The following is a 23,756-nucleotide window of genomic DNA, read 5'->3' as shown; positions in this document are numbered from 1 at the left end:
GTAAATACTTTAAATGTTGACGATGATATGGACAGACTGGAAAATGATATAGATTCTGAAACTGACGATTGTGCGATTAGAAGAAGGGACCTTATACTGCTAAAATAACAATTTGGCTAATGGCGCACCTTCCGAGATATTTATTGCGAAAATTAAAGCTTAATTGGTTTATTTCAATATGAATAAAAATGAATGAAGGCGATGGTAGTTGAACGGGATAAAAGTGAAAAAAAGGGGACAAGCTTGGTAGCGAAGGGATACAAAAAGTGAAAGAATATGTGTAGCTGGCTGGGTAGTATATTGACAAGAGATGGTTAGTGTGATGATATTGAACGGAAAGTAATAGTCGAATTCAGGTAAATGGAGCTCTGTATGCCTTTATAGGTAGCCAGAACGTGTTCAGAAAGTACTGGTTTCAACCCTGATGTACGGTACCGACTATACTGTTGGTATTAGAGCTTTGAGTACTATGTGTTCTGTTAGTGCACCTTCAAATTAGACGGTTATAGAACCGGTACAGTGCGCCACTGTGGCGCTGCAGCCGCGGCACTACTTCATTTTCATACAATATTTCGTCGGCTTAGTCATTAATTGCCATATAATTTATATGGCAATGACTTCTTGCAATAAGCCGACGATTTAAAAGCGCAGCTGCAGCGCCACTGTTGTGACTTGCGCGCGCCATTTTTTAGTCTAGATATTGTATGAAAATTAGTCATAGAGCGGCTTTCGCGTCACAGACGCGCTACTGCACTACTACAGCTACTATGAGCGTCTAATTTGAAAGCACCCTTAGTCTTAAAGACAGACTGCCGAACAGACTAGTAGGGAGAGCGGGGCTGAACGTTCCGATTTTCAAATAACTTGCAGTTTTATACTGAAAATGAAGGATTTGATTTTCAACATGTGGAAACACTTGAACAAATGTTTATCGCTTATTGTCATAGCATAGTCACTTCTACTAGTATCTCAATAGTCTTTTGCATAGAAGCAAATTTTTGACAAATTTCGGAGCGAACTTTCAGCCCCGCTTTGGGGCGCGTTGTTCCGCCTTTGAGGCAAATTGTTCCGCCTAGATTATGACAGAATAAAAAAGGTTTTTAAATAAAACCACCTATTTTATAATTGTATGTATATAATGTTTATATTATGCACAATTAAGTTAAAAAAACTACATTCTTATTCATCAGTAATATTATTCATCGCTCATTTCTTCATCTGAATCACAGCTGAGACACACTTATGTGACTCTGTCATCTTGTCCAAATATTTGACATGAGCCCGTTTGTAGTTTGGCATCCTAACAAAGTAAAATGGTCATAAAAATTTCAAGTATGATTGCACGTCAATTGGGGAAGTTGTTCCTAGAAACAACCAGACCCTCGAAAGAGAGAGAAACTTATAGCCCCAAATTACGTTTTTATACGAAGACTGACATACCGACAAAGTAATAAAATCAATCAAAAAAATACTCAAACAATAAGATTCCTTACTAATGTCACTACAATTTAGAAAAGTTACGTATGAGTCACCCCATAATAAACAAAGACAGACCAAAAAATTTAAACAAGAAAAAATTTACTTACGTGATATTTGGTCAGCTCCACGCACATATCCACCCGTCGTCGCTGATGGAGTTACTGAAATGGCTGCCGGCAAGACGTATCACCTGACGCTTTAACGACGCGCTTCGCATGTATTGCTATATATTTTCTATACAAAGTTATTGCTGTGAGAACAACTTACCCCGGGAACTACCAGTCCCGGTCTCCCCTAAGAGAACATCGTGTACTTAAAGATTATGTCGTCATGTAGAAAGGATGGATGCTACTAGATTTAAACGTGGGAAGAACTAGACCCTCGATACACATGTCTCGATCAAATTGCGGATGTACACGTAAAAGTAAGGAATGGTACATCGTGCGGGGAGGCTCCTTTCGTGCACCCCCGATTGTGCACGTACACAATCGTCACACAACAGTCTGCAGTGTTTATTCGGATTAGCCATTAAGATTTACGGGTCAAGGAAGAAGGGTGATTGATTATTAAAAAAAAACACTGATTCACAAGTGACATTTTATACGTACTTTGTTACGTAATGTGTTAACCACCCATGACACTTATAGTATTAATTTTTTGATATATCGAAATTCGAATTTATTATGGCATAAACCATTTTTATTTAATTACTAATTGTAAGTTTATTAACTTAAAAAAATAATTAACTGATCGTAATGCTTACTCCTTTACAATTAGTTTGATATATAATTGTAAATTATTTAAATGAGTAATGACGAAAAGTTGCCAATCTCGAAACTGTCATTTTGTGGGTTAACTCATTTATGCAGAACACGGCTCAGATGGCATTACCTGTATCCTGAAGCACGCACGCAAAGTATTAACATAAATATTTTAGGATTAGCGAGGTACTTTGAGTATGGTATCACGGGTTAAAAGCCTGCAGCTTGCCCTTTTGTCGGGTGTCAAGGCCATCAGCGACCAACTGCAAAATCCTTCATAAAAAAGGGTATAGTATCGGACTCGAAACCCAGAGGGGCACGCAACTGGTTCCAGTTATGTGGGACAGCCGATTTGTAATGGAAACCCTATAAACCAATCTCTGTAAGGCTGCATGGCGGCCGCTTCCACCCTATGGGACGGTTTGCTGTCGACCGACTACAACCGCGTCGTCTTCAGATGTAATTTTACTGTAATAATCATACTAATTAACTACACTTAAAGATAACTCACGTATTTAAATCGAATTTTTGCTCGTTATATTATGTTTCGAACCAGTCCGTGGTCCATAATCATGAGATTTCGCGGCGATTATTCCTCGGAAAGTTTTCTATTTTAAATTACAATCGGTCGGCGATTTCTTTCTATAACGCGCCCGACTGTTCTTTATTATTAAAAAATAGTATTGTTTTACCTTGATTTTACGATACATAAAAAGCAATCGTTAGAATTTTCAATTTGTATAACTTGTTACATTTGAATTACAACCTTGGAGTCTATTGCATTGTAATAAAATCGTAAATAAACTTTAGATGTAGTATATTAAGTTCGAACTATAAAAAATATTACTAAAATATATTATTAATTACATTTTTGGTAGTTTGACCTGCTGTTTAGAAGGTAGGTATACTGTATAATACACTATTAACTTTTACACAAAGTTGTACACCGAGTTATTTGCAAAATAGGTACTAACAACCTCCTTCCTTCCTTCCTTCCTCCTTCTTTCCTCCTCCTCCCTCCTTCCGGTCCTTGCAGGACCTGAGACGACTTTATTTCCATGACTTTTAAAAATTTATCGGATTTAATTTTCATACAAAAATAAAAATATTCTAATAAATCGCTCTAAATGGCGATAACTCTCTGCGGTAACAAGCGCTAAAGTAAATACCAGTTCGATGCGAAAAGCAAGAAGGGAGGGACTTACACGATTGAACTTACTACTGCCAAATAGGTACAGCTAGAAAAATATCAGATAGCAAAACAAAAAAATAATTTCGCAAAAAATAATTGAGTGTCATGGTAGTGAAACCATACATCCTGACTTTCAATAAAACACTTAATTACAGTGAATAGCGTCTTGTTAAACCAGGGCTGGTAGCTGCAAAGGTGCCTAACTGGGTGACGAAATACTTTCACAGATTTCTCTTAGATAAAAGGTCGTTAAAAACCAGATACAAAGATCTGAGAACAAGCACATAGAAAAATTCGTGTGGTTCGCTGGTTCATTCCATGTCTTAGTTGGCATAGCGTCTGGCACGGTTTGCTAGAAGACGCTGGTAGAGGAGACCCGTGCCTATCACTGGAACCTAACACTTCAGAAATCTTGCAATTGTGGGCTTGAAACAAGAACTCGCGAAAATTTTATCAAAAAAATAATGGAATGCACACAAGACAAACAAACAACTTTAATTTTTATACACATATATTAATTTACTACGGTGTAGGGTCAGTAATATAATGATGTGACAATGACGTCATTATATGCTAATACAAATTAAGATGTTATCGATTTTACATATATGTGAAGAGTGACTGTATTAAGAACGATTTATAACGTCATTTGAATTTAATTGTATTAAATAGACTGGCGGTCGCAGTCACTTGCTATAAACGCAATAAAATATTATTAATACACAGGGTGGAACCCAACAAAAACCCACAAAGCTGAAAACTGTGACGTCATAAATGGGTAGTAATTGTACTGAAAGTCTTTTTGCTCTAAGTGTAATAGTTTCTGAGTTATTCAATGACAAAATTTGCTTGAAAAGTCTGTGCTGTCAACCCTAGGTCATAAAACAGCTATTTGGGGGCAAGTACTGGTAGATACTCAGGGCAAAAACTTTGTACTTTTAATAGGTCGTTAACCTAAGTCGTTGGTCAGCAAATAATACCCCATCAATTCTTTCATCACTCATCATGTGTATTTTATTATTTCGAGATTAAATTATCACCCCTAAATTCCGTGTTTGACGTCCCAATATTCATATTTACCGAAAAAATGCACCTCTTATAGAATTAATCACAAGCTACAACGCATAGTTTAGAAACAATGGTGTCTCCCGAAGCACCCACCCCGAACCAATTAAGTAAAGTTAACTTTTCTAACAGATTTCTATATACACAGAGTCTATCGGGAATTCAATTTTTTTCTCGAAATCTTTCAGCGTTCTACAGGATCTAGCAAATATTAGGATTCCGTGGGATCAGAAACTTACAATCCCGCAAATACCGGGACTCAGATTACTTTGGGGGATTGCATTCTAATCTTGTAGATTCTCACTACCAAGGATGCACATTACGATTACATTTTTATGAAAATCGATTCGAGTGCTTATGATCTAACGATTTTTTTAATGGATTATTTCAATGCGATTTTCGACGGAAGCGATGAAATAGAAAGGCAAATCGAATCACCTAGATAATCAGAATGCCGATGATCAGAAAGCAATAAAGTAGTAAATAGCTTTTGCCCTTGATTTCGAGCGGTAATGGATTTTAACCCGACATAAAACCCGGCGTTAACAAAGCACGGGTTAAAATCCGGGCGCTTGCAGATCTGTGGTCAACGTCAGTAGGTAACGCAGATTTTTTTTACTAACTAAGTATAGATTACCGTGATTTTAACAACGGCAAAGGTCCAAATGATTTCTTACCTGCTTTTAATGTTATTGGTACGAATACCTACCCCGCGTCCGTAAAGATAAGATCCACAAAACAATCTAAACAGTAGATACAAGTGCTTTACTGAGCGTGTCACGTGTGAAAATAGGTATACGCATAGGTACTTGAGTTTAGTCCGCCATTTTCGCTTTGCTGTACGTTATGGTCGTGTAAATTTAAAAAATCACTCGCATAAAACCTCGAAAATCGGTAAAAAATAACTTACTTTAATTATTATTATCAAAAAACGAACACTTGGAAAAAATCCTTCGATCCAGTTGGATTCAAACTGAACGTATTTTAGCAAACAGAGCCAGACGCTGTGCCCACAAATTAGATAGAGATACTACTTAAGCTGTGCCAAGTAATCCACGGAACGAACAACGAACCATCGGACCCTACGAATTGTTCTATGTGCTTTTTGTAGATCTGTGTTTTTGGTTTTTATTGACTTTTTATGCCTGTCAGAAATGTATTTCTACGTTCAGAAATGTACCTTTACAGCTATCATTGCTGACTAGAGATGTCGCTCTAATCAGTAATCGAATCTCGTGCTTGGAAATAAAGTAGTTTATATAAACCACATTATCAATAGTATATAGAAAAAAACACAGAGGGGTTCTGTAGCCTGTGAACTATTTAATCTCTATTCACGAGCCGCTGTAAGTTAGGGTTAATTTAAGCGCGTAATTGTATTAAAAATCGCCAAGTCTTTATGTATCTAGGTACTTTGTCTTGACTAAAATTACAGTAATACATAGCCAATAAAAAAACCTTCCACTGATGACACTGACTGAACTGACAGCTGGCAATGACGTTGACAGTTACACCAAGTACACAACTTAATTCGAATTTTTGCAAGATTTTCATCAATGTAGAATAGGGAATTCCCCTATACAAGTATTTATTTTTATAAATTTTAATAATGATTCACCTGCAGTTCGGCCCAGTTGATCGCGTTAAGTAAATAAAAAATAATAATTAAAATCTAAATCGTGTAAAAAAATTGTTATCGAAGTTGTGTAAAACTTCAAAAACAATGTTTTGCAGAAGAATAATTGTTAACCGAATTAGTTTTTACACAAAGTACTTGCTACCAAATTATAATTTTAAACATAAATACGATAACTTCAAGTATTACAGCTGTAAGTATAACATGTAAACATAACCTATATATCACATTGTGTTGTAGTCTTTAAACTTGATATTAATATCAAAATTTGTTCATGAATTTATTTTACTGGTTGGTATTTTCAATATTGGTAATCGCATCTCTTATTGGCTTAGTCAGTTTCGACTGCATTTCCACTGCTGTCTACATTTCAGCTACTATATTTATGCACTTAGTCAGATTACTGCTCTTGTGCTATGCACTAAAGCCTGTATACCGCGGAACTGTGGGGTATGTGTTAAGCCATAGCACGCGATCCATGAGCGGTGATTATGCAATCATACCATGAATTTTTGGGATTAGAATTTAAGATCCGTTGTTGTGACATTCCATTTCAAATTACATACCATACACTGTTTTTCCTGTACACACTCATAGCCCTTAGGTGCCATATATACACACACACACACACAGGTAGATAACTACAAATGACACCCAAACTCATGAGAAAAATAAATGTAAGTCATACAAATATCTTTCCTGGCCCGGGAATCAAACCCGAGACCTGATTTGCCTACTGCACTGTGACACAAATGCTATATTGTGTGAAGTTCGTCTGCCTTTCTTGGGCAGAAATGCTGAAGAAAACTCTTTACCATAGCAAATTACTATTGATCAAGCTTTACTGTGACATTTAATACTCAATCAAAGACGCTTACTGTTGTATAGGATGATTTTTGCGCACAAACAAAATTTGTTAAGCCATCTCCCCAATTATGACACAAATGCTGTAGAATCCATCTTTGTATGAGATTTTTTCAGTCGTGCGGCAAGTGCGCCGATGAGGTGATAAGTGTAAGCAAATTTATTTTCACACGCTGATAACCTTTTGTCACTTTGTGCCGGTCGGCATAAGTGCTATATCAGTCAACTGTTATAGAATGCTACAGTGTCTATTGACACTTTCATTAATGTAAGCGTGATCTGATGAGGCTGCTATGACATTCTCAAAAAGTCATACAATTTTTTAGTGTCAAAAGTGGGTGACTCACTGTCCGTGAACGTGTTCAAAATTTGTATGTAATTGATTGTAGTTTGATCCTCTTATTTGGCAACCCCCAAGTGCTCGGCTAGGGCCTCTGTCTGAGTGAAGAGTCATATACACTTCTAAAACTAATGCCTTTAGCATCAAAATACTGATAAGAAATAAAATGATCTTCATTTTAAAGTCACAGCATAAATTTCATGGCCAAGCCTATGTATGCCTATGTACAAGCCTATATAATATGGGAAATCATGTGATGCGGAGCCCTTGCCAATGGTACTCAATCTACAGTCATTCACATCACATGGTCAAAATAAGCACTAGGTAGAACAAAATATGAACTATTGTCCATTACAGTATTTGCATTACAGTTTTTTTCTTATAAGTTGTATAGTTCTTTTAAAAATATTTTATGGAATAGTAGAGTATTAGCAACTGTAGAGCACCTTGTGAAAGAGTTCATCTGCACTACAGCTGTTATTATATCCCATCACTTGATATTATAAAAAAAGAAATAAAATAGAGTGAAAGGTTGGTGTTGTGTTGTGTTTACATACCATTTGTTTATGGACGTAGTAATTTAGCTACAAGAAGGGTGCTGTCTTCAATTTCTGAACTTTAATTATTTTATTTTGAATGTCACAATTTTTTATATCCTGTTGAAAATCAGACTGATCGTTGACTGAGTGTTGATTGGTGACTGAGTGTATGTCTAAAAGTTGCAATCTTGATTTTTCCAGGTTATTCATCAAGCCAAACCCAAAATGAAGAATTGAAGAAATTAAGACACAATTTATGTTATCCATATACTTTGCGCACTCTGCATAGACCATATTGTACTAAAGGATCATTAGACAAAGAAGCTGCACAGACTAAGAAAGAACATGACAATAAAGGTAAAAAATAAAATTATTAATATGTATGCTACACTTGTCTACTGGACAAACTATCACCTGATCTTAAATATCAGACATTTATGTATTCCATTTATTAATTTCTTAATTTACTAAATTCATTTCATTTTGACATTTTAAATTTTATTCTTATGTTATTGCAATGCCCTTACAGGGCTACTGTTTGAGAACCGTCACTAGCTCTAGAACACCATGTACTACAACATTGATGCAATAAAGATTATGACTGATTATGACTATCTCTTAAGAAACTAGCTTTCCCTGTGCAATGAGGTTAAAAAGTACAGAGTACGAAAAAACCGACCTCAAAAGTTCGTGGAATTACTTCTATTTGCCAAGTTTTAGTGAAATTGTTTACCGGAAAGTGTGCAAAACCAGATTCATCCCCTACTTTCTCACCCTTAGGAGGAATATTTCCTTCAGATTTAAATGCGACCACTACCGAGGTACCCTCTTTCCAACAAAAAGAATCATCAAAATCGGTTCACAAATGACAAAGTCACCGCGTAACGTACATACAAATAAATATAGTCGAATTGAGAACCTACTCCTTTTTTTTAAGTCGGTTAAAAAAGGGTAATCGATTCTGGGCACTACTCGGATCACCTATGTAAGAAACAATTTACACTCTTGATCACTAAATTGGTGCGATCGGAAATAGAACTTAGGTATTTTCGTGTTTTCCATTTATATGATAGGGAGAAATGGAAATCTCTGGAAGAGGCGTATGTCTTAGGATAAGCTGAAGGTACCGAGTAAACAAGTTGAGTAATAATAAATAAGTAAAATATAATAAGTACGCATGTCATACAATATGTTAGATAAGTTAGTAGGTTATCAGCAATAAAGGCTATAAATAAATAAATAAATAAATAAAATTTTCGTGTTTTACTTATACAAAACAGCACTTTATATTGATATACTAAGCACACCAAGATAGCATTGTGATTTTAACTGCTAAGATGGTAGAATGTTCTTAATAACAATTGTCAAAATAGAAAACAAATAATATTCTAATTTACTTCCTCTATGAACACACACAATGTGTTTATTTCGGCTTATGTTATTAGTAAAATTATGTATATTGAAATCAAAGAGCTCCTAGTTCTACTTAATATTGGCATAACCATCCCCAAAAATGGAGTCCAAATTAGATGCTTTCGTACAGTTACTTAACGGGAGATTATTTAGTAGCTAGTCTCTGGTTTATTGTCTTCATATACTGAAATCTTTTTTATTACAATTACAGTATTTAAAAAAATAACAGAGCTGTTTCCGCAACCACGAGTGACAATCAATGAGTTCGTAGCAAAAATGCCGGAAAATATCCTCAGCATACATTATAAGCAAAATGTTAATATAAATACAAAGAAAAGTAAAAAAAATAAAATTGTATCCAGTGACTGGACTTGTACTTATGCTTTTGTTTGGCCTGAAATGATTAACTTTGTGGGGTAAGTAATATACATCCATCAAGTACATGGTGACTGTGAACTGGCAATCAGTACTATATCAATTTTGGACTACTTGACAAGTGAAGAAAAACATTGTTTGCGTCATTTATATAGCATCTGGTTTATTAAATAAAACGTACATATATACACTACGTATTTTTATTTAATAAACCAGATGTGAAAATTGAGATAGTACCGGTTGGCAGTTCACAGTCGATTTTAAACATCTAACCTAATCACTCAGAACTCTTGTTTATGAACAACCTCAGTGGTCTAACAGTTTACAATGTGGACGGTACATGCGGAGGTCCCTGGTTCGATGCCCAGCAGGACCATAATTTGGGAAATGAACTTTTCTAAATTGGTTCCGGTCTGGGTGTTTTGTGAAGTGCCCCTGAGCGAATTCCGTTGCTCTGGTACTCTAGTACAGGGAGGTCCCTAGTTTGAGACCAGGCAATTGATGGGGTTGTCTGACACAATGTTTAAATAATCTGACCTAAATCACGCGAGCTACAGTCTGTCTTTTTTGAAGACGGAGTAAAATGACAGTTCATTGGCGCAAGTGTTGCCCCTTGCGAGCAGCTAGTGATTGCCGATAAATATTCTATCGGGTGTCGACTGAATATTGGTGACGCTTATGTAATAAACAGCTGAACATGTTTCATTTGAATCATCCACAACTCATTATTCATCCAATTACTGAGCACAAGTTCATTTGAATTGTCAATTTTTTTAAGTTCATACATACATACACTGTATTTTGAACTCTGTTTATGAAAAATACAAAGAGAAGACATATTTTAAAGCTGTCACTTTAATTCAAAATAAATAATCAAATTCGGCTTTTCTTGTTAAAATATATGTGAATAAATATTGATCTCGATACTAGTAGTACTGTCAAAATAAGAATAAAGAAGACAATAACACAATGAATAATCATTACAACGTCGTAACATTCACAATTCTGTCATTTTTGGCAAAATGTTACTATTTAAAATTTTATGAAAACTGGCAACCCTATAAATGTCATTTTACTCCGTCGTCAATAAAGACGGGACTATAAGTGAGGGAAGATGTCATGTATTCGTGGCGGTGTAGGCCATGTATTGTATGTGACCTGCAAGACACCACCGATTGTTCGCAGACTGCATAGGAGTGCAAGCTGGGGGAGGCCTTAATCCTGCGAGACCTTAAGCTTAAATATAAAAAATCTTACTTTTGCAGTACAGCAATTTCGAAACGGCTGGCGGCAGAGAAAGCGGCTATCCAAGCACTAATCTATCTAGTTCAAAACAAGCATATAGACTATAGAGGACAACCAATATTTAAGAAAGAAGATATAACTGAACTAAAGGAAAAAATGGAAGAATCCATATGTGTATCTCTCAGTGATAAGTCTGTGGAGCGTATTGAGAAATTGTGGAGTGCATATGAGGAGGAGATAAGTAGGTATTATTTTTATTCTTATATGCAGAGTATTAACAGTACTGCATTGCACCCAAGGGGTTTTCATTACGCTAAACATATAAACAAATAATGATTTGCCATATCGTATTATTTTCTCAAACTCGTATCTTAAATCACTAAGTTACTGAAATTCAAAAAATGGGTTGTACGAATAAATACAAATTTCGCTTTTTTCACTTTTGTTCGAATATTGCCTCCGGTGCAACGGAACAAGATTCGTCTATGTATATCTTAATGTTGCCATCTGTAAATCAATTTTGATAAAAAATGTTACTTGTGCGTTTTTTAGTTCCGATGACACATTGAAATTAAGATAATGTGAATTAGAATTTGAATGTAAGGTCTGTTACAGTATTTTTTATATTCCAGGTAACATTTACAAGAGGACCTTCAGTGCCACGGAAATAGGCTTTGGCTCACCCATGCCTTTGGCTAAAGATTCCACTTTAGACGAGGAAGGTGCGTATTTAGACTGTATTGTATGAAACAGATCGTAAATTGGAAATATAAATTTGATACACGATTTACATCCAAATTTTTTTTCAAACAAACCAACATTTCAGGCTGATTTACATCAGAAAAAATTGTTACAACTGTGAGAGAATTCGACGGGGGCTAAAGTTGATGTCAACGCCTCGGCAAATAGAATTGGCTCTATTTAGTAGTGAAAGTGCGTGTATTTTTGTTATACTTTGCAGCGAATACTTAATAATAATAATTTATAACTCGGGAAATCTCCCACCTTAGTATTCCACGCATGGTGACGCCACCTAGGAAGGAAGGGAAAAACTCTTCCTTCGGCTCGCGTCGCGACTCTTCGCCAAAGATCGGGTTGAAAAAAAAAACATGGCGCTAGCACACGTTTTACCAGCACGTTTTCGATTGCAACTCTGTACTAAATGTTTGTCATGAGTGCCATAAGTAAAATAAATACTTGCATATTTATAGTGAACTTTTTTCTCCTACAAAGCCGCGGAAACAAAAACTGTGATGGAAACAAACGTCTGTCACAAAATCATTTATTTTCGAAAACGCAGGTTGTTTAAAAGATGACATGTACAAAATAAGAATAGTTTCTGTGTCCGGCCAAACATTAGGTATAAAAATATTGAAGATATATCATATATTCACTCATGTGAGTGAATGTATGATATAGCACTTCGACCGACTATACCAGGTGTAACATATTTCTTCCTCAATAATATTACATGGGCGTGCACATATGGATTTAATAAGTCTTCTTCTTCTTCATTTATTAGTGGCTTGTTCTGTCTTTCACAATTCAGTCACGTCGACAGGTAGCCTCTACACGGGAGGAATGGGTTTATTTCAAATATAATTTTGATCATTACTGCTGTCTGTGAGACTCGAAGCTGGTTTATCTAAAAGCACACAGGCTGCAACATCACAGAACAACAAAGCATAGCCTAATAAATCATGGCTGTTAGTAAATTTTTTAGGTAAACTAATGAATTAATGCACGCTATGTAGTTGTAGACAGGGTAAAAAAAATGAAAATAAATAATAAAAAGCAAGGATAAAGGAAAAAAAGGGAAAAATTTTACAATTTTAATTGGTTAATTGCCAAAACTTTTTTCTTTAATTTTAAACATCTCGAGGATGCATTTTATGTTTGTTGGACGAGGGACATCTTGAGGGAGTAAACCGTAGAGACAAACGCGTTCAATTAGTCAGTAATATATAAATTTAAACACGACGATAGTTATATGGGTCAGTTTTAATGGTAACTAGATATAAAAAAATAATATATATATAACGTCAAAAGGTACATACAAATGTCAAAAATTTGACAATTAATTTAGGGATTTATCATTTAAAAATTCTGACACTGTTAGTACATTTTATTAGTCAATAACTTATTTAATTGTTTTTTAAATAGCGTAAGGTTTTTCTCAGGCCTTAGTACTTTCGGTAAATTGTTCTAAATTATCGCCATTACAAAAACACTTTTCTGCATGAAGGTAATTTTACAGGTTTAAGGCCTTATTAGGCTTAGGCTAATACAGTTATACTTAAATAGTTTATTTATATATTTTTTTTATTTCTATCATATCGATGGCATACACTATATTGTCGCGGCCTAGAATTTAGTCACGCTGATAGCGCCACAAGTAACCGCCATAATGGACTGTGTATGAGATATGTTTGCCATTGTGGTGAAAAGATTTTTCAATCGGTGTAAGATACTCGCCGATTGTTACGCCAGGAGTATTTAGAAAACAATTCGTATGTCATTCGTATTCCCTTTTCTTTATTAATTGGATGTAGTTAGGCAAAAAGTATCCAATCCACAAAGTTATCAAAAAATGAGTTATATGTATTAAGCGGTTCCTAAAGTCTAACCTCTTAGATCAGCAAAAAAAATCAAACATATTAACCATTGACTTACAATTATATGGACGTCGGGTCCGCGCTAAATAGTGTCCGAACTTGTAAGGCGTTAAAATCGTATACAGAGCGTCAATCTCCGCTTTAGTCATCATTTGTTCGACTGACAGCGCGATACTGCGATGACATTACAATTTAAATTCAACGTTTTAGCTTTTTCATATTCCTTTACATGTCACTACGTTTAAATAGGTTGACTTGGGACATTTTTTTCGTGGTTTTTGTATTAGACCCGACGTCCATTTATTTGTAAGTCAATGATATAAACATGAATAAATATCTCTGGAGTTATCTTGAGATTATAAGTTTTGAAAATAAAACAAGAGTGAGAAACACTTCAACTTCAAACTGTCATATCTCGAAAGTGACTGGATGTGCATTGGATCATTTTGGTTTAACTACGTCCAATTCTGTTTTAAATTTGTCAACATTTTTTCTTGTTTGTTTTATTACTATTTTTAAAATCAACAAACCACTGGCTAACATCCCCATTCAAGGAGGCGCCTGCAGTTTACGCCCATGGGTTTAAGTGTCTAGCTCGGAAGTCAGCCTGAAATTTAAACTGAAATGTTACCCTATATATACAATTAGAAACCAATGTCGCTGTATGTCAATGCCTGAAGTCCATTATTAGTTTTATAAGATTTGTCGATGGTTATAGGCTGGTCTCCGTTAAAGGATATAATTTTTTTGTTTTTTTTTAAACTAGCTCTTATTTAGCTGTTATCTCAGTAATATAAACCTCCGCCAGTTCTTATAAACTTTTTATTTACAGATGAGTATTCAGAGAGCGAAGATGGTGAAAAAGAAGTAGTCAATGTCTATGGTATGTATATGTTGTGCTAGTTAACTATATGATTCGCTCTGGGCCTTTTGGAGGGAAAAGTGTCGTTTTTATTTTGACTTTCAATTATTTTGTGAAATCTAGTTTAAAGTGGAATAGGATAGTACTATTGTGCCTCAATCGAAGATTAAAACGCGAAATTATACGAATCTCGAACTAAAATACCCGTATCGGCCCGTTCTAAGGAATCCCGAGTCAATCCAAGCACGCCGCCTCAAATTGCCTATCCTCTTTGTGGCGGCCATATTTACAGAAAAATAATTAAACGAAGACATGGCTCAAAGGACTTGTATCTAAGCCAGAATTATTAATAAAAAAAAAGTTTACTATATCCGTTTAGTTTAAAAATGTAGGTAGTATAAGTTAAAATATTTTATTACTACGGCGACCTTGGTTGGACCAACGGTTAGCACTGGGCGCAGGATAAAAAAAGGTCTCAATTTTCTTACGACTCTATACAACCTCAAATGGCTTTGGTTGGTTCCGAATAACAGTGTAAGTGTCGAATCAACCACTTTGAAAAAATATACCGTATACGTATACCAATGATTTTTTTTATATCAACTGAACTAAATAGAACACGTATAGTATATGATATACATTTTTCAAATGGTTTTAATTTCCTTTGAAAAAAAATTAATTCTGAAATAAAGCCAAAGTCCCTACCGTTCTACCCAAGCATAATGAACCGTATTAGTACTGGAAATATTTTAATTCGAGCTGAGATAGTGTCGACTCTGAATTGCTTTTAGTGTCGGTGTTTTGGATTATGCCCCGGAGTGAATTGTGTTGCTCTGGTATTCATAGTACAGGGAATAACCCTAGATTGGGACCCGGAAAATAATATTATATTTCTACGTGTTGTAAATTTTTATTTCATAATTATAGTAACTTATAAACTTGTTTAGAAAACCGTGATTACACTTCAGAAATTAATAATTAGGTGACAATTTCAGTCCAATTTGGGTTCTACCTGGAATCGAACCCGTCTCCTCGTCATCCAGTCACGTCACCCGTGATATCCACGGCTGAGCCAACGAGTGTTTTATTCCCTCCAAATAAAGGGTTTTTCAACAGGAACTTTGTTTTGTAAATCAAAATAAAACAATAAATTTAGATGGCAATGATTCAAATTTTTATTGTATTAAAAAAAGTAAGGTTCGGCAATTATGAATGAAAAATCTAATATCTGATAAATGTCCACCACGACCTCTATTACAGATGTCGATTCTTTCATCAAAGTTTTTAATCACTTTTTGACAAAATGGTGGGTCTAGTTCGTTAATCACTTCACGAATTTTGAGTTTTAGGGCTGCAATCGATTCGATTGGCTCCGTAAGTCCGTATAGACTGTCTATAAAAAATGATCCAGTGGTGTTAAAACATAAGATCGGGCTGGCCACTTAACGGCCGAATTTCGTGAAATTATGCAATCGGGAAATTTAGTTTGCAATAAATTCATGGTTTCGGTGGCTGTGTAACTATAAAATTAAATATAGTAGTCATTGTGGCAAGACTCCCGAACACTATATAAATAGTACGTCATTGCGGTAAGGCTCCTTTCGTGCACCCCCTACACATTATTATTATTATTATGTAATTTATTGACCGACATATTTTTTGATAGAGACAAAACCTCACCCCGTCTACGGCAAGAGAATAACGCCACCTTCAATAACCGATATAATGAGGCGACATAGAGAGCTTCAGGGCAAATTTATTAAATACAACAAGCATTTGACACCGTTGCTTATTGATGCATATGGGTAAGTATTGTTTTTGATATTTTCTGGAACAGGGGCAGGGCTGCGTTGCTCGCTGAAGGTTACGCGATAAGTGCTTACCGCCGAGTGCGCCGACGTCGGCGCAAGCGCAGGGGGTGTTGCACGCACATCTGAATGGTTATACTGGATGTTTCTTAAGAAAAATCGTCGCAATGTTGAAATCGCGTAATTATTGTTCAGTGGATGGATGTAAAAATACGACAATAAATTATCGTTATTTTCATTACCAAAACACGAAAAAAGTTAAGTGTTTCATCTAGTGTTTTTACTATAATATCTTAGTAGAAGTATTTATTTTCGATTCTTTGTGCCATCAATTCCTAAGAATTTAACTTGATAGGTTGTGATCAACGAAATATGAGATTTTAAATATTCAAAATCCTGCCTAATGTAAGAAAAATTATACTTATTTTCAATTATTTGACTTTTAATGTATGTAATCGAGATTCAAGCAAACTGCTTTCGAATCATTTCTTTCTGTGTTCTACCGTTCTACTTTGTTTTTATTGTACTTACCCACTTTTTATTATCGGTACCTTAACCTAGGCAAGGTCCTAAAATATTTTATTCATGTATTTTTTATTGCCGTGGTAAGTAAACTAGACTAATCTAATAACCATCAAGTTAAAACAGTCATTAATTAACATTTAGTGTTTTAAAAACTATATGTCGCTCCTAGTGGCTACATCCATACATATAACTATACCTATATGTGGAACACCTTTTTCCGACCATTGCTTCCAAGAAATCGCTAGGTCCATAGAACCATCAAGTAAACCTCTTATTACGAAAACATCCCATTTGCAAGAAATTTAAATATGGACATCATCATCATCATCATCATTCAGCCATACGACGCCCACTGGTGGGCATAGGCCTCCTCCAACGATCTCCACGACAATCGATCCTGCGCTGCCCGCATCCATCGGCTTCCCGCGACCTTTACCAGATCGTCGGTGCATCTGATGGGCCTACCCACTGAGCGTCGTCCGGTGCGCAGTCGCCATTGAAGAACCTTTCCGCCCCAACGGCCATCGGTTTGCCTAGCTATGTGCCTCGCCCACTGCCACTTCAGCCGAGCAATTCTTCGAGCTGTGTCGGTTACCTTAGTTCTCCTACAGATTTCCCCGTTTCTGATTCTATCACGTAGGGAAATACCGAGCATCGCTCTCTTCATTGACCGCTGAGTGACCTTGAGCCTATATCCTCCAACGCAGCTGTGAATAGTTTCGGAGATACCACGTCTCCCTGTCTCGCGCCTCGTTGCAGATGGATAGGATTCTAATCCTATCCATCTCTGATCCTGTAATCGGACTTTCATAGTGGCGTTTTTGTATAAGTACCTTAACACCTCGACATACCTATAGTCAACTTGGCACCTTTGGAGAGACTGCAGCACCGCCCGGTCTCGATCGAATTATAGGCCTTCTCATAGTCCACAAACGCTAAGCAAAGTGGCTGGTTATACTCTTCGTTCTTCTGTATAACCTGCCGCAGCGTATGGATGTGGTCTATGGTACTAAAACCCTTTCGGAAACCGGCTTGTTCGGGAGGTTGGAAGTCGTCAAACCTGCGAGCGAGACGATTCGTGATAACTCTCGAAAACAACTTATGTAAAATACGGACATGTGGATCTCGGGTCTAGGTGTTTATGTTGCCGCCGTTGTTTCCGATTACCATAGCACAAGTGCTTTAGTTACTTACTTTGGGATCAGAGGTTGGTCAGATCATATACGTTGGTATATAATGATGTCTAATATTTACTTACTATGTTTCTGTGTTCATGTGTGAGGTCTTGCCTCTCACTTAAAGGCGACACCCCCAGAGTAGAATAATCCACAGGGATTGACATTACAACGCCTAATTTTTTTAAATATGTCAAGTGACGGGCCCAACAAGTCGTGCGCCTGATGGTAAGCTACACGCCTGTCCATAACAGTTGCAGTGCCACTCAGAGCTTTAAATCGCAAAGCTCTGTAGGGCACTGCCACTGCGCCCGTCACCCTGAGACATAAGTTGACAAGACCCATGTGCCAGTAATTTGTAAGCTGAGTAAGTAATTGCAAAGAGCTCTACTGCTACTAAATTGACAACCAAGTGTAACAGGCCTTATTAAAAACAACATGAAACAATCTCAGTATAAAGTACTGAAAACAGCCTCTAATGCCATTCATCCCCTAGTTTGCCACCCTTAGAGGTGGAATATTTTTATAAAATTTAAATAGGATTAATCCTGAGGTACCATCTTTGCAACAAAAAAAGAATCAAACTCAGTTCACATAAATTGCCTGCAGGGCCAGCTATCGTCATTGTTATCGCGTACATACAAAAAAAAACACAGTCGAAATAAGAACCTCCTTTTTTTTGAGGTCGATTAAAAAGAAAAGTTACAATACATTTCAAAATTTGTATCCCATAAGTTACCGAAAATCACGCGTAAATCAATAACACACAACACACAATCCATATCAGTTCATACTACTTATAACAAGGTGACCTTGAACAGATAAAATCCAGATCGCGTACCGAGTCCTACAAACCTTGTTTCATGTCCTACATAGCCGTCCCGTGTCCTCGAATGGGAGCATGCCCCTATTATCTGACCTTGTAAATTTGAGGTCACCAGGGGGCGAGTGGAGTGGGTAACGTAACCCCGAATCGTGACCTTGACATTTATTTGAATAACCTCGTTTGATAGTTGAATTTTTGTTCAGACGTTGGTAATGAAAAAACATTATAAGTATATATGTATATAGTAAAATAAATAATTTTCTTCACTGGTATACAAATACTACTACTACTGCCCTCGGAACGAAAAAGGGCACAACTGTCGTGTAAAGTCTTTGACTTACAAACAAATGGACGACGCCGACGGGTCTAATACAAAAACCACGAAAAAAATGTCCCAAGTCAACCTATTTAAACGTAGTGACATGTAAAGGAATATGAAAAAGCTAAAACGTTGAATTTAAATTGTAATGTCATCGCAGTACTGTCTAATTTTGCTTGCTTCGCTGTCAGTCGAACAAACGAAGACTAAAGCGTGAATGACGCTCTGTACACGGTTTTAACGCCCTATAAGTTCGGACACTTTAGCGCGGACCCGACGTCCATATAATTGTAAGTCAATGTGTAAAGTACACATAGTTGCGCCTTTTTTCGTTACGAGGCCAGTATACATACATATACACATATACATGTACCTACTACGCAAATATAATAAAAATTTTGCAATTACAAAGTACGCCAATTCTATAAAGAAATCAAAACAATTATTAACGAGGAATCGGAAAAACCTTCATATATGTATATACCATAAGAGCGAAATGGCCATGCATGCTCTTTTCGTTTCCGCTCGTACCTACAACGCGAAACGAACGCCTTTGTTGCCCTTATTACACGTAAAGCCTTTTCTGATCAGTTTAGGGCAAATCGATATCCATAAGTAGTAGTTTTGGTAGCGGTAGAGCTCGCGATTTAAAGCTCTGAGCGGCACTGCAACTGTTATGGACAGGCGTGTCGCTTACCACCAGACACACGACTTGTTCGTCCCGTCACTTGATATTATAAAAAACAAGTGTACTGATTCGGTACACCAGTGTCCCTGCATAGCCCTTCTTAATATATCGATACCAGCCCCTGTAGCATGTCTACGCATAATAGTCGCGACGCGCGCGATAAAATTGAAATTAACGCGCTATTGGCCTTCTAAATTAGATCTGATTGAGACAGCCAATAGCGCGCGCTTATTTCAATTTTATCTATTTATGTAAGGGACAAACCACGGTTTTTCAGTAGAGCCAAAATACGATTTTATTTTTTTTCAATCTGTCTATAACTTTTTACAGTCTGCTCCAATTTTGATTGTGTCTAGAGCAAAGTTTCTTAAAACTTCCTCTTCTTTCATGTTATAACAGAAAGATTTAGGAATGCACAGTGGTTTAAGATATAGCATGTTCCTTACATTAAAAAAGATGTCTAGTTGTGTCTTACGTTACTAATATTTTATGTATAAATCGTCGAGCATAGTAAGCAGGAAGAGAAATGGAAAATTATTTATTTCCATTGTAAAGGATCCTTTATGTATGTTTTTATATGTTGATATCGACGTGCAAAATAACATACTTTTGTTACATACTCACAAAATTACTTAACAATAGACAATATTATAATAATTAAAAATATTTCAAAAGGAAATGCATTTTTGCTATTGGCCCCTAATAAAAAAAAATTTGCCCACCCATGCACTAAATAAAAAGAAGACAACTGTACACAACACACAAAAGTGATAAGAATTTGGTTTTTTATTATTTTTTTTAGAATACTTTCTGTATCAACAATGAAAAATAGCACTTTCATACCCTAAAACATCAAACAAAATTCTACCTTGACAGCCGAAACTTGCTCCCAAACTGCTTCGGAGAGAGGCGCGGTGACCCCAATACGCGGATGGTGACCTGCTTTACAGAAGTGAAACCGTTGCCGAAAATTTAGATAGCCTGTGAGTGAGCGAGAGTGCTTGCCTTTAAGCTATTTAAAAAAAAAATTCGTCGAAATACGTTTGAACGAAATAATAATAACACATTTATTTCCAGTAACAACAGACTTAGCAGATACAAAGATGTGAACTTATTCTAGGGTTAATAAAAAAAAATTAAAAATCAATCATCCATTTTACTTTTTACTTATTTTTTTTTTATTGGATGTGCAAAACAGTTTACATTCAGTGGAACATGTTTGAGATACAATTTAGAGTCTTAATCTAGAATGTAGACCTAATACTTGTACATACAGCGTTATTATGCGAAGTGTAAATATATTTGCATAAGGAAGGAAAAAAAGAGGGAAAAGTGAGATTATAAACTAATGCGACTAAAGACGAACATAGATATTAATTTGGCAGTGCTAATGAGAAGTCGAGTTGAAATATTGGAGGAGATTGGTACCAAATCTTCAAAGATTGTTGTCGAAAACATCAGTGTGACCTCCAGATACTGATATTAGTAAATCATTGTAGGTTCGGCACATTCTAGTCATGGGGTTATAAAAGGATGTATTATTTCGATAAACACAAAGGTTTTAGGATGACGAAGACTAGGTTTAATTTTAAAATTAATGTGAGTGCGGACTGCCACGCAGAGGTCCCGGGTTCCATTCCCGGCCCGGAAGAAATATTTGTATGGCCTACATTTATTTCTCTCGTAAGTTTGGGTGTAATTTGTGGTTGTCTATGTGTGTGTCAATGGCACCCGCGACACAGGGTCTCCCTAGTTGGCTTTAGTTATTATTCAGGTCCGAAATAAATGCTTATTATTTTTAATGAACAGGATGATAATGATTTTTTTATTTATTTAATTGCATTATGGACAGCACATAAAAATGTGTCTCATACAAACATAGACCCTGTAAAGGCGTATAATAATATATAATTTAAAGCAATCTATGGCATATAATATTGGTGTACTTGATTGAAGTGTACCAAACGGTAATATATGGGCAATCAGACCTGGCAACTATCATTCTCAAGATGGTGTACTATACTTATTTTTTTTTACGTATCATCTATACAACCTGTGTTTTCACCAGTAAATTAATTACGAATCTTCATAAGAAAAGCTCCCTCGTTTCCGGCTCAATTTCTCATTACTTCCAAAAGAGACTAAAATTCACTTCCACGTTTCCCGTCACCAATTTCATAATACAACGCTTTCATAATCTTTATGCAACATTTATAATTCCTCTCACTCTGCACTACGACATAGAACGTCACATCTAACGAAATGGAAAGCCTTCCAAAAGATATCGAAAGTGCAACTCTCGCTTTCAGTGCATCACTACGTCGCAAATACGTCATGTGACGTATGAGCGTCATTGTGCTGTACCTGACGTCATCGTGACGTGTAACGAAACCGAGAGTCAATTAAATTTCGTGCCAAACTTTCGCGTGACGAAAGTAGGTTACGCTTTGTTGACGGGCGCATAATAATAATAGGTCTCGTGAAAGCCGAAAGCGAGAAGTGTCGGAAGTATCTCGATGTGGCACACGAGACTACCGATATCGACTAAAATAAGGCATTTAAATTATCATTTTGAATTTGCAAAAGCAACAAGAAAAACATCTAAATGGTCATCGTTTTTAATGATTGATCCTTTTTCGGCTCCGTCCCTGTTTCATACTCATCACTTAACGATACAGTGTGTTTATTTCAATATGATTTTCCCTGTTTCGTTTACACGAGTACCCAAATATAAGAAAGTACCCTATGTCACATATTAATTAATTTTTTTTTTGTCAACAGAGATGAGATAGCAAAAATGCTAGACTGCAGTCGTGTAGCTATAATAGTAGGAGCAGCAGGGTGCGGTAAATCAACTCGAGTGCCGGCCGCCATCTTGAGACATTGCAGCGCAGGCACAACCGCCATAGTCTCGGAACCGAGAAGAGTTGCAGCCATCGGATTAGCTGAAAGAGTTGCCAGCGAGTTAGGAGAAGATGTGGGTATACATCCTGCTACCAAACACGGGTTTCGAAGAAAGAGAGGATATTAGTTTAATGACTATAGTGTAATAAGACTAGTATGTTCACCCTGTACGAACGTACCACCGCGGCTTGTACGTGTCCAAGCTGGCCGGTCTCAGAATGGGACCGACGGAATCTTGTCAAATTTAACTTCGCAAAGACAAAAGCGTGCGCGTTTACCGCAAAAAGAAACCCATTTGTGATAGCGCCAAAGTTCCAGAATACTGCCCTTACCATCTCTATGAGTATTGGGATACTTGAAGTCGACATCACGAACGAAGTCCAGTTCAGGAGTCATTTGGAGAGCAAAGCCAAACTGGCTTCAAAAAAGCTCTGATTGCTCAATAGAGCGAAGCAGTACTTCTCACCAGGTCACCGACTTTTTTTATATAAAACACAAGTACTGCCCCACATGGAGTATTGCTCGCATCTCTGGGCAGGAGAACCTGCCTCGAACCTGCAAGATGTGGAATGATCTTTCTCCTGAAGTATCTCCTTTGGCTATGACATGGAGTTCTTCAAAAAGCGTGTTTACAGGGCTCTCAAAGGCAAGCAACGTATAGGCAGCTCATCTGATGTTGCAAATAAATACCCATGGGCGACCATGACCACCTCCCATCAAGTGGCTCGTCTACTCGTTTGCCTCTTTCTTTAAGGCTGCGCGCAGTGTACGGCATACATTGATTATACATACATCGCATAATCTCCATTTGAATTTTAACCTAGTGTAAATATTAATTCCAGGTGGGTGACTCGATAGGCTATCAAGTGCGCCTGAATTCAAATCCACCTCGTCCGCCGGTCGGATCTGTACTGTTCTGCACTTCTGGAGTTCTGCTTAAACGGTTGCAGACTAACCCAGGTACAACTGTGTGTTTTTTTTTATTTGAATATTGATAGAGAATAATAACGCAACAATAATAAGGCAACACACTCATAGCCCCGCACTAGGGAATACCTGTGTGGCGGGTGCCATGGACCACACATAGTCAACCACAAATTACACCCAAACTCACGAGAGAAATAA

The 23,756-nt window shown here is 36.6% G+C and overlaps 1 protein-coding gene across 1 annotated transcript in view; it reads left to right on the top strand.

Moving 5' to 3' along the window:
* Positions 1-6,128: 6,128 nt before the first annotated feature.
* The window catches only part of LOC113227373 (3'-5' RNA helicase YTHDC2-like), a 38,764-nt gene continuing 21,136 nt past the window's right edge, over positions 6,129-23,756 (top strand). The window contains exons 1-9 of the mRNA XM_026460268.1: positions 6,129-6,326; positions 8,078-8,233; positions 9,501-9,612; positions 10,930-11,150; positions 11,542-11,631; positions 14,357-14,407; positions 16,053-16,191; positions 22,509-22,704; positions 23,474-23,591. Of these exons, the coding sequence (XP_026316053.1) occupies positions 6,221-6,326; positions 8,078-8,233; positions 9,501-9,612; positions 10,930-11,150; positions 11,542-11,631; positions 14,357-14,407; positions 16,053-16,191; positions 22,509-22,704; positions 23,474-23,591 (1,189 nt within the window). The 5' untranslated portion in view covers positions 6,129-6,220. The remainder of the gene's footprint in view (positions 6,327-8,077; positions 8,234-9,500; positions 9,613-10,929; positions 11,151-11,541; positions 11,632-14,356; positions 14,408-16,052; positions 16,192-22,508; positions 22,705-23,473; positions 23,592-23,756) is intronic.

This window comes from Hyposmocoma kahamanoa, unplaced genomic scaffold, assembly GCF_003589595.1.
Source record: "Hyposmocoma kahamanoa isolate Upper Pololo Valley unplaced genomic scaffold, ASM358959v1 210, whole genome shotgun sequence".
NCBI classification, from domain to species: Eukaryota; Metazoa; Arthropoda; class Insecta; order Lepidoptera; family Cosmopterigidae; genus Hyposmocoma; species Hyposmocoma kahamanoa.
This window is presented reverse-complemented; position numbering and strand designations above follow the sequence as displayed.